At 39.3% G+C, this 12,653-nt stretch overlaps 1 protein-coding gene across 2 annotated transcripts in view; it reads left to right on the top strand.

The window, feature by feature from the left end:
* LOC114639833 (cytochrome P450 3A25) overlaps positions 1-11,403 on the top strand; it is a 54,231-nt gene extending 42,828 nt beyond the window's left edge. The window contains exons 11-13 of one of the 2 annotated variants that reach the window (XM_028788598.1): positions 1,791-1,913; positions 7,408-7,515; positions 10,890-11,403. In XM_028788598.1, the coding sequence (XP_028644431.1) occupies positions 1,791-1,913; positions 7,408-7,515; positions 10,890-10,985 (327 nt within the window). In that variant the 3' untranslated portion in view covers positions 10,986-11,403. Of the gene's footprint in view, positions 1-1,790; positions 2,018-7,352; positions 7,516-10,889 lie in introns of both variants that reach the window. The other variant, XM_028788597.1, reaches the window with a different exon arrangement.
* The last annotated feature ends 1,250 nt before the right edge of the window (positions 11,404-12,653 follow it).

The raw sequence follows: 12,653 nt of genomic DNA, 5'->3' as shown, positions 1-12,653 counted from the left end.
AAATACATCTCCTCCAGAATTTATCATCAGATCTGAAAGCAACAACTGTTATGCTCATCCAACTACCAAGGATGCTATTGCACGTGGCTTCTGGTCCCCACTAGAAATGGCTTTAAACATTTTAAAATTCATAGCCTTTTAAAAGTTAGCACACAAAGCAATGAGAGTCACTGGGCTATTCTCATATGGATGGCATTAAAGATGCCACTTTGCCCTCCAGGATCCTCCCTGACCTCTCTTACCAGGAATCTCTCTTCCCCAAAATTGTATATGGATCTCTTCTCTCTCTCTCTCTCTCTCTCTCTCTCTCTCTCTCTCTCTCTCTCCCTCTCTCCCTCCCTCCCTCCCTCCCTTCTTCCCTCCCTCCCTCCCTTCCTCCCTCCCTCACTAACTCTCTAGTTCCCTGTCTTTCTTTATCTCTTCCTTTTTCCCTCCTTGCCTGCCTCTCTCCCTCCCTCCATACTCTTTTTGATTCTTGTTTGCCTTGATTAACCTAATGACTTCTAAGTGCACCTCTTTCCAGAAACTTTTATGGTTTCATATCTCTGTAGTTAAAAAACATTCTGTTTTGCACAAGAACCCCTTTTGCTTAACCCATTCTTTCATCTCTACTTGGACACCAAATCCAATTGCTTTTCTTAGCTATTGTGAATAATGAAACAATAAAGAGAGGCTCACCAGTATCAATGTGGTGTTTACCTAGAGTCTTCTAAATACACTAGTATCAATGTGGTGTTGACCTAGAATCTTCTAAATATATACTAAGAGGATCACAGTTGGCATTAACTGTCACCTTGAATAGCCTAGATTCACCAAGAGTCTGTGTCTTGTAGTTGTGCCCAATTGTCTGCTTCTCTTGGTGGGTCAATTTACAACAATAAGTTTTCTGAGTTTTGCTGAATGACTATGGGACTCTTTCTGTCAATGAGGGCATTGTTATCTCACTCAGACCTGCATTGGTTATGTGGTTGTGAGAGGTGGGAGCTTTTCTTGAAGATGGGGCTGCAGTCTCTTTCAATCATCTCTTCTGGTTTAACTTTTGGAGTACCTTTGACTAACCCTCCTCCCCAAACATGGACACAGGTCAGCTGGAGCCAACTTCAGCTTGACTTCTTTCTCATGAATTCACCCATCTCTTCCCTCAGGCTTTTAACCTATCCTGCCACTTCCTTAGTGTGTTTCTGAAGTTCTTCCTCTCTTCCTTTCTCTAGAAAGGATATGTTTTTTTCCTTTGGAATCTTCTCCTTCACCAGATCACACAGAGGCTGCACCTAGTCTCTCATCTTACCCAGAATCCTTCATTATACTTTTCACTAAACCAATCCCATATGAAATCAAAGAAGCTATCAAGATGCAGTATTGTCATTGTCAGCCTGGTTGGACCAGGAGTAGTCAGTTTGTTCCTTACAACAATGTATTTTCTTGGTGTTGTCTGATAGTCTATGGATATGAGAACACATTGTCTGAGCATCATAATATATTAGTTACATACACTCACAGGGAAAAAGAAATCAGAGGACTACAGAGTTGAGTAGGAGGGATCTGTGCATGAGAGTGTCCCAAATGAGAATGGGGGATCTCTGCATAGGAGTTTCCCAAATGAGAATGTGGGATTTGGGCATGGGAGTGTCCCAATGGCTCCAATATTTATAGTTATACCTAATATCCAATTATCATAGGTGTAGAATGATTTACTAAAACTAAGCTTTTCCACTAATTGAGGTTAGACCTTAAAGCTTCCGAAGATCAAATCCAAGCCTCATCTGGAAACATATGTGTCCTTTTCCCAGGCACCTGTCACCTATGATGCTTTGATGGACATGGAGTACCTGGACATGGTGGTGAATGAAAGTCTAAGGTTGTATCCAATTGCTAGCAGACTAGAGAGAGTCTCAAAAAAAGACGTGGAAATCAATGGAGTGTTCATTCCCAAAGGGATCGTAGTTGCAATACCAATTTATCCTCTTCATCGGAATCCTGAGTACTGGCCAGAGCCTGAGGAATTCTGCCCTGAAAGGTACAGAGATATTGGAAAGGGGTTTCCACCATGAACCAGGCAGGTTAAATATATAACATCTGTTTTATTTGCTGTTCCATGCTGTGAAGAGATATCATCATGCTTTTAATAGGTTTTTCATGTGTTTGAATGCTTGGCCCACAGGGAGTGGCACTATTAGGAGGTGTGTTATTTTAGAATTGGTGTGGCCTTGGAGAAAATGTGTCACTTTAGGGGTGGGCTTTGAGGTCTAATGTTCAAGATCCACCCAGGCTGGGAGAGACCCTCCTGCTGACTGCCTGCAGGAGTGAGTCACTTCTGGCTGCCTTCAGATCAAGATGTACAACTCTTGGCTTCTCCAGCACCAAGTCTGTCTTGTAATATTATGCTTCCCATAATGATGATAATGAACTGACCCTCTGAAACTGTGAGCCAGCACCAATTAAATGTTTTCCTTATAAGAATTGACATGGTAATGATGCCTATTCACAGCAATAAAAACACTAACTAAGACAGATGCCATGACCAAGGCAACTATTACGAAAGAAAATATTAATTAGAGGCTTGCTTATAGTCAGGGGTTTAATCCATATCATCATGGTGGGGAACATGGTGGAATGCAGGCAGGTGCTGTGGCAGTAACCAGGAGCTACATCCTGAACCATAGGCAGAGAAAGAGACTTTGGGCTTAGCATGGGCTTTTGAAACCTTAAAGCCCACCTCCAGTGACATGTATCTTCCAACAAGGCTGTACCTCCTAATCCTTCTAATCCTTTCAAATAGTACTACTCATAGGTGAATAAACAGTCAAATATGGGGACCATTATTATACAATCCATGACATTTTAGTTTCTGGTCCCTACAGGCATATAGCCATACTATAATGCAAAAACAGGCATTCAGTTCTACTTCAGAAGTCCCCTTAGTCTATCATAGTCTCAACATTTTTTAAAAGTGCAAAATCCGAAGTCTCCTCTGAGATTCAAGGCAATCTCTTAACTATAATCCCCTGTAAAATAAAAATAAAAGCCAGATCATATAACTTCTAACATACAATGGTATAAGATATACATTACCATTCCAAAAGGGAAGAAATGGACCACAGTGAGGAAATACTGGATCAAAGCAAAGTCAAACCACAGCAGGACAGACTCCAAGTTCTGTACCTCCAAGTCAGATGTCAAGGTGTTCTTCAGTTCTCCAACTCCTTTCAGCTTTGTTGACTGCAACGCACTTCTCTCTGTTGAGCTGGTTCTATACTTGGTCTGCATCTTTCCTTAGCAAGTACGCTGAGACTCTGGAATCTCTAACATCTTGGCATTTCCAGTGAAATCTACACTTCACCTTCACAGCTTCACACAATAGTCTCCCTGGGCCTCCATGCAGGGTTACCTTTGATACATGTGTGGCCTCTGCAGCTTTACTAGAGGGAAATTTCATAATTTCTTTCCTGTAACTTTGTCTATAAAGCCTGAACTATGTGTCTGAAGCTGGCAAGCTCTGCTACTTGTTGAGACTGGAACTTGGCTCCCTCCTTCAATTATATATGTACCATCTTTTTGTTGTAGATGGTTTCCTTGACTGCTGAAGCTTGCCTTTAATTTCTTCTCACAAGTTGTAAACTTAGCTATCTGGAGTCTGTTTATCTTTTTGAGCAGAGGACTTGGATCTATAAAAATCTCTGGTGTGCCCTTTCTTCTCAAACTGTACACTTTTCTTTATTCAGTCTACTTCTTTTTATTATAGATCTACATAAGAGTGAACACTAATAGACATATGACAAAGTCATGACTAGGCTGTCTTGATATCTCTTCTGTCAACATCATTCATCCAAAACTCTTCAAGTTAGCTTCAGGCAGGATTTTTTTTTTTGGACAAAGGGTAAAGCAGCCAATTCCTTTGATGGAATATCACAGGAGTGACTTCTAGGCCTATTACTAAGATTCTTCCTCTCTGACACTTCTTGAACATGGGTGTCACAGCTCATACCTCCCTCAGCTGCATTCACCATTCTCCAGCTAAGATGGCCCATTAAATCCTGCTTAAAGAAGCCAACCACTTTTCTAATCCAAAGTCCCAAATGCTTCTATTCTTCCAACAAACAGCATGGACAGACTTGTCACAGTGATACCCCAGTCCCTGGTACCAGCTTCTGTCTTTGTCACTGTTCTGTTGCTGTGAAGGGACATCATGACCAAGTCAACTATTATGAAAGAAAGCATTCAATTGAAGACTTGTTCACAGTTTCAGAGGCTTTGTTTGTTATCATCATGGCAGGAAACATGGTGGCATATAGGTTTGCACTGTGGTAGTAACTAAGAGCTACATCTTACCCTGATGCATAGGGAGGCAGAGAGAGAGAGAGAGAGAGAGAGAGAGAGAGAGAGAGAGAGAGAGATATTATAGGTTTGGTGTGGCCTTTTAAAACCACAAAGCTCATCCCCAGTGACACACTTCCTCCAACAAGACTATGCCTCCTAATCCTTCTAATCTTTAAAAATAGTGTGTGTGTGTGTGTGTGTGTGTGTGTGTGAGAGAGAGAGAGAGAGAGAGAGAGAGAGAGAGAGAGAGAGAGAGAGAGAGAGAGGAGAGACTAGTACACTAAAGCCTGAGGATATCAGGTCTCCTAGAACTCGAGTTATAAGAGATTGTGAACTGCCAAGTGTGGGTTCTGAGGACAAAGCTCAGGTCTGTTGCAAGAGCAGTGAACTCTCTTGATCACTGAGCAATCTCCCTAGACACTGGAATTAGAACTTTTAAAAATCTAAAATGAAAATTATTTTTGAAATTGCATAAATATACCATTCAGAGTACCAGAGTATTAACATTAATGCCATTAACAAGGTGATATCTGTCCTTGTAGGTGCACATTTTTGTTGCACATAGAGACTTAGAAAAGCTGATGTAGCGTCATTTCAGGTGTATTTTGACTTACTGTTTACTTAAAGTAAATCACAAACAATCTGCTATTTCATAGTATGTATGTCTTCTTGGGTGACTCTATTCTGCTGTATTTTGTGAAGCACTATCTAACATTAGAAATGAGCACTTTTTTTTTCTTTCAAGCACCCTTTCCTCAATGAATTTATCACTATATTTAGAGAATTTTATTATATTTGTGTCAAGAAGGAGTGTGCATGCCACAGCATGTGTGTAGAGGTCAGAGGACAACTTTTGGGAGTTTTTTTTTTTTTTACCCTTCTTCCATGTGGGTCCTGAGGATGTGACTCACATCATCAGGCTTGGCAGCAAGCTGCTTTATTTGAGTTATCTCACTGGCAACATAGCTAGCTTTAGGAAAGTGGTTCCCACATCCATTTGATTACAAACTTCCTCCAGGGTCCTCCAGTATAAATATAACAGCACAAAAAGAGCTCTAGAAGGTGGAGACATTAGAAACCATATAGACCCCAGTCCTATATTGAGCTGCCATCCTCGGCCAGTTTCTGCCTAGTCTCCATAAATGCCTGAGTCACCCATGAGTCTGAAATATTCCTCCTTGGAAATGACTTGAACATCCTTGTTAGAGTCAAGGTCAGGAATCAGGCATGTGTTCAGTTTTAAAATTGATTGTGTTGCCCTACTGTGTTGGAAAGCAAACCCATGAATAAAATTAAAAACAGTAGCTTTAGCGAGGGTGAGTCTGGCAGCCAGACTTCATAGGCCTGTTCACTGTGCCTTATGACTGGGGCCTTGTCTTTTTGGCAGTGGTGGCCTAGTGACATGTTTATGTCTGCACACTGAACATATGGAAGGAATCTATCAGAGTGGATTGATTTCTCTGTTCTCTTGACTTTCTCATAAAATCTATGGGTTTTCTCCCATTCTGACTACTTCTGCTTCCTGTAGTTCACAGCTTATCACTTTACTTTTCTTTGACTCATACAGTCATCAAACAGTATGTGCAGATGATTACCAGTATTGAGTCAGTCAGTGAAAAACCTAAGTAAGAATATAGATATTTGACCTGTACTTCAGTATACTATTGGTTATGAGTCCATATGACTTTTTTGTGTAGGGGGGATCCATGTGTGTGTACAGGTGCTTGTAAGGGTGCACGTGTGAGAGTGTGTGTGTGTGTGTGTGTGTGTGTGTGTGTGTATTTGAGCATATATATATATATATATATATATATATATATATATATATATATATAAGTGTATATGCACAACTGGATAGGCATGAGTATTTTATATCAGAGGTCTGGAGCAAACCTCACATGCCATTTTTCAGGTACTCTCCACCTTTAGTTTGTGACAGGACCTCTCATTGACCTAGGATTTCACTAAGTGGAGTCACACAGCTGGATAGTGCACTCCAAGGTTCTAATCAACCCCACCTCCCAGCTTACCACTGTGAGGCAAACAACACCATGACCAACATTCTGTGGAGGTTCTTGGGATCAAACCACAATCTTCACACTTGCCAGACAGGTACTTTCCTGCATGAGTCATCTCCCAAGTCCCATATAATTATTATAATAAACTTCTTGTGCCCACTGTGTGAACTTCCTTTCCACACACAACCCAATTTGTCCGCACTCCCATGTTATTTTGTAGTGTATCACATGTAAATATTTCATTTTCTCTCCAACATATAAAAACAGTTTTATAACATCAATTAGTTATTCTTTTCATTATTTTAGGACCATTTGTTTTCATTTATATACTCAAATAATAAAAAAATCAAATTTGAATAATTTCAGCTCTAAGTGTTCAGTAGATTTATTTTAGCTTCATGGAGAAAGAAAACATGAAAGTCACACATGAAGCTACAGAGACTTGTTCTGTGCCCCAGAAAATTATTTGACTTTAGCTATTCTACAAAGGAGGGGGAGAAAGGAAAAACATTTCTGAGAAAGAAGAGCAAGGGAGAGAGGAAGAAGGAATCAGGAAAATACAGATGAGCAGAGCTACAAAAAAAAAGGAAAGAAATGAGAGGGAAGGCTAGCATTGGGAAGGAGGGGAAACTAGCATTCCTTACATTAACAGAATTTCTTTGTGTCCCCGCTAAGTGTGAGGTAGGAACCTACTTTGCCTTTATTTGTCCAATCTCAATATGAATTTCAGAACAGAACATATCACCATTCTGGATGGGAACTTTTGTGTTTAAGGTTGTGTTTACTCTTTAAAAGGTATTTACTTCAATTTGTCTCAATGGCACAGAGATTGCCTCTATTGGTGTGAGTGAGAAGGACTCTTAGCTCACAGGATTTTAGTCAGGCACCTGTAGCAAGGGTTTAGCTACAAGTCCACAAATATAGGCTATGTGATTCTGCTTGAGGTGAACTCCAAACATGCAGCTCTTGGGGTCTCTATGTTTCATCACGTCATTTTCATCCCTTCTGTGTCTCCAGGTTCAGCAAGGAGAACAAGGGTAACATTAATCCGTATGTATACCTGCCCTTTGGGAATGGACCCAGGAACTGCCTTGGCATGAGGTTTGCTCTCATCAGCATGAAACTTGCTGTCATAGGAGTCCTGCAGAACTTCACTGTCCAGCCTTGTGAGGAGACACAGGTGAGGCAAGAACTGTCCTCAACAAATAATATTTCAACTTTTTATATTTAAAAAAAGACTTAGAGCTTCATATGTGGAAAATAAAATGCTTGTCTTAGCTACTTTTCTATTACTGAGATTTTAAAAAATGACCAAGGAAACATTTTTTCAAAGTGTTTAATTGGGCTTATGGTTATAGAACATTAGAGTCCACTGAGACAGAGTAGAAACATGGTGGAAAGAACAGCTGAGATTTCAGAGAGAGAGGGGGAGGAAGGGAGGGAGGGAGGGAGGGAGGGAGGGAGGGAGAGAGAGAGAGAGAGAGAGAGAGAGAGAGAGAGAGACTGGGAATGAATCATAACAGCCTTTTAAAACCTCAAAGTCCACTCCCAGAGATACATTGTCTCCAATGAGTCCTCCCTCTCCTCCTAATCCTTCCCAAACAGTTCTATCAACTGAGATCCAAGTATCCAAACATAAACCTGTGAGGGCCATTCTCATTGAAACCAACACAATGCTCATTAACTTTTTAATTATGTATGGAACAAAGAATGTATATGTAGTCTGATATGAATTTTAAGATCCTGAGCTGACTTTAAACCTGAGCTCAGGTTTCTTCCCTGAGCTGTATCTGAAATAAAGATTAAATAAGGAATTCACTTAGAGGCGGTCCAAATTAGTGGGACAAGGCTATATGAAATCTCATTGAAATTGAGTCAAAGTTAACTTGAGATAGAGAGACAATTGTGCACACAGCATACATTAATCATGTTATAATGGTTTGTGAGTGGGGGGACATAACTAGGACTTAAGAGAACTTTCTAGGTGTCAGGGGTTCTGAAATCACTGGCTGAGGTTTTCAACTACTAAAGAGCTTTAAACTTTCAAAATGTCTGCTCAAATCAAATACGTTGAAATAATTCACTACAAGTGTAGCTTTAAAATATACGCCTTATTTCTCCTTCACAATTGAAGTTGAGAAACATTGATGTGACAGCTTGTTACAAGATTGCTACAAGATATCAAGCTTTTCAGGTGTTCAGCCCACCCTGTCCATTTGATCCCACATTTCAGGAGTTCTGTTGCAGCAAAAATAACTTCCTATTTATACTTTCATAATAAGTCTCTATTTCTTATTTCATCTTCCTCTTTACTCTTGTAATTCCAGCTCAGAAAAATACACAAAAAAAACCTCAAAGAAACATTCCCAAATTGTAATCAAGGCTCATTTATTCCTTTTCTCTGTTACTGGTTATTACCAAACTGTCTCAGACTCACCAGAAGCCCAAGTAATTGCATGGACAACAGTTTATTGATTATGAAAGATTAAACTTAGTTTAGGCTTGTTCCTAATGACCTCTTATACTTAAATTAATCAGCTTATACTAATCTACATTCTACCACTTGGCCCATTACCTCCTGAGTACCTGGTACCTGCTCCTTCTCCTCATCTGGCTGGCAAACTCTCTCGCCTGATTCCTTACCAGCATTCTTACTTCTGGTGTCCTACCTATGCTTTCCTGGCTTTCTATAGGCCATCATCCTCTAAACCAATCATAAGATGTTGAAAAGAATGTTTACAAAATATAATTCAATAATAACAATAACAATACCAAAGTCCAGCCTGTAATCAGAGCTCTGCTGGCACAGAGATCAGAATTAGAAGAATATGCAGACAAAATTTACACAGTGCAAAAAATGATCAGCCCAACAATTGGTTCCCACAGACTTTTCATCATTCAAGTCAATACTTTTACTCCAAACCATCCAATTCAGTTCTCTGCATCTACTTGGATTGAAGAATACACCATCCCTTATATAAAGCATTTGTGGTGCTTTGCTGGGGGAACATATACATGCTTCAGTATATTTTAAAGAGTGGTTGACAGTTGTCTTAAGAGTTCTTAAAACTTTATTTTACTTTTAAAGTTTTAACTATAAATCTTTATGTGTGCCTTTAGAAAACATGCACACACCCATGTTATTATCCTAATAAACTGTTAGAATAATAAGACATGTAGAATGTTGAAACATCTTTCCTGAAAAACTTAAAGACAAGTATTTCATTTCAAAAATATGTACTGTTTTTATTCTCATTAATGGGTGTGGTGGTTTAAAAATGAGTGACTCTCGCAAGCTCATATATTTGAATGTTTATTCATCAGAAAGGGCACTAATTGAGAAGACATAGGTGTGACTTTGTTGGCAGAAGTATATCACTGGGTATGGACTTTGAGGTTTCGAAACTCCACACTAGTCCCAGTGTTGTTACTGCCTCTGCTTGTGGATCAAAATGTAGTTCTCAGCTTCTTCTCCAGCACCATACCTCCCTGCTATTGCCATGCTCCTCCTCACCATGATGAGAACAGACGAAGCCCCAATCAGAGCTGCCATGATCATGGGGTCTATTTACAGGACTAGAACATTGACTAAGACAAAGGGGATACTATGCATGTCACTGGCTGATGATTAAGTTCCAGTACACATGTATGAAATATATAGTGTTTTCCTGCTCCATTGTCTTTTCAAGGGAGGCTATGAGGTCTTTAGTGGCTGTGGCTGCAGTGTGACAGTCCTGTTAGACTGTACAGCAGGTTTTTTGATGGGCACATAGACAAAAGCATTTACTCTTGAAAATAAGCAGGACTTGGGGACACATGACAATTTTTGGTCACCCAAAGCCTGACACCCCTCCCTCATGACAATTTTCTTGCCTTTTTTCTTTGTGCTGAGATCAAATTGCTACAGTGGATATTTTCATCCTCCTGACTGAAGCTACTGAGGCAAAATGATTATGAAAACATTGAATTACTCAGAAAATCACCTTTCACACAAACCTTGGAAGCTAAAATAACAAGAATTAAAGCTTCCTGAAGTCCTTCTCCCCCACCAAACTGAGGGAGCACACCTAATGCCCAAGAACTTTAATAGCTGAGCCCCTCCACAGAAGTAAAATTGTGATACAAACTCAGAATTATCTTATGCTCCAACAAATGTAAAAATAACCTATATTGCCTTCAAAATCCATTTTCCGTATACTTAAGATATGATCTAAAATTTTAACATGTCCTTTTCACTTAAAGTTTAAGTCACTAAGGAGCCCAAACAAACAGAACTTTTCCCTGGCTCTGTATAGACAGTAGGTGTTCAACTAATACATTCCTGTATAAAATATAGATAAGGGCTTTTAGTATCCAGTTTCAGTCATTATAGGCCTAAAGAACTCAGGATAGATGGCTGATATAGATGACTGATATTATTTTATCACACATGCTGATATACAATGTATTTGTGTGTATAAAGCATCATGGTCCTTAATGTATCTGTTCTCCTTGCTTCAGCCCTTACTTGTGGTTCACTCACTGCTTCTCCTTATGATTGTTCAACTACTGCAGATCCCCCTGAAGATTAGCAGGCAACCAATTTTCGAACCAGAGAAACCCATCATCCTAAAGGTTGTTTCAAGAAATAAACCCAGAACTGGACCTTGAATTTCCCTCAGAAACCATGTTATATTCTTCAAGAGACTGTGTCACAGAACACCAGAGAATTTAATGAACCTTAGAATAAGACTAACATAATATGTACTTAATCAACTTTCCCTGATGACAGAGTATTGAGAAATTCATTGAACATGGTCAGTGGCTCTGCAGTGATTGATCTATTGTGTGATTCAAAGGAAATTATTAACTCAATGGTAGATGTTGAAATTGATCTTCTGAATCTTGTGGGACCATTTTTGCTCATTCTAGTAAATTCCATCAATTCTCAATTTTAACTGTAGTAACTATTTCTCTATAGTTCAATCAATAGAAACCATTGTAATGGATGTTAGTAAATGTGTATCAAATTTTCACTTTATAAAGATGTATGACATTATGAATATAAATAAATGTATCTTTCAAAATTTGTGATATACTTTTGTCACTATACACATCAATGGCAAAACCACTGAATCAATAAAACAAGATGCTAATCCTTTCCAATAACAGTTGTGTGAGCCCGTTTGAGATGCAACTTGACTCTAAAAGTTTGGTGATGTTGGTCCATTTTGATTTGACACATTTCTTCAGAAATGTATCCATAGTTTAATTCTGCTATATTTGAAAGATTTATAATATAGCTCAGATGAAACCTTCTTCTTAAGATTGACCTAGCATCATCTTCCTCTCCTCCCACATCTCCAAAAGTCCATGTTTTCTTAGACTTCTTTGGAGTCTATGGCTATTAGTATTGTCAACTTCAGAGAATCTAGAATCACCTGGGAGGGATATGGGTCTCCAGGCATGCCTGCGAAGGATTTTTTCATTGAGTTAATTAAGGTGTGAAGTCCTACCCACTTTGGTTGATATCATGTAGGATCTAGGACTGTATAAGTAGATAAAGGAAGCTGAGCATCAGCAAGCATCCATCACTCTGCCTCCTGATTGTGGATTCCATAGGTGCTGTACTTGACACTGAATGAGAAAAGTAATCATCACTCTCACTAAGCTGTGAGCCATGTGAGCTGACATGATGACCTGCCTGAGAGACATGCCTGCTGGTAGAACTGTGGCACAGATGTTATAGGAGTGACCAGTCACTTTTTCATTTGGATTTCAGGCAAACTCCATGAGATGGAACCAATAACAGACACTGTCTATGAGGCCACATACTGGAGACTAGATATGTCATGAGTCCTAGTAAGAACTAACTACTATTAATCTATTAAATGAATGTAGAAATGAAAAGATCTAAATATGCTATATACATAGAATACTGCATTACTCAACTCTCATTAGAGAAACTTCTTCACGCAGTATTCAGTGGTTAACAAGAACACCTACAATTTGTCAACATGAAGTGACTTTGAAATGCTCAACTGTGAGTAGGTAAAATGTGTAGATCACACATCTCTTCTCAAGGTACAATAGAAGACAGAAAGATTGTAAGAGTCAGAGATAGTGGATAACTTTAAGAAAACAGCATTATAAACACAACATACAAATGTACGTATGAAATCACAGAGACTGTGACAAAATTCACACAATCTGCACAAGCTCAAACCAGAGAAAATCCTAGTGGAGAGGAGTTCAATATCCTGCCTCACACCTAGGAGATATGGGCAGCAGAGAGCACCTGGGAGAGTAAAAGTCAGTTTTCTTCAATGGGGTGACACT

Source organism: Grammomys surdaster, unplaced genomic scaffold (genome assembly GCF_004785775.1).
Source record: "Grammomys surdaster isolate TR1022 unplaced genomic scaffold, NIH_TR_1.0 125753, whole genome shotgun sequence".
In the NCBI taxonomy this organism is placed as follows: domain Eukaryota; kingdom Metazoa; phylum Chordata; class Mammalia; order Rodentia; family Muridae; genus Grammomys; species Grammomys surdaster.
The sequence above is the reverse complement of the archived record's forward strand: the minus strand, read 5'-3'. Positions and strand labels throughout refer to the sequence as shown.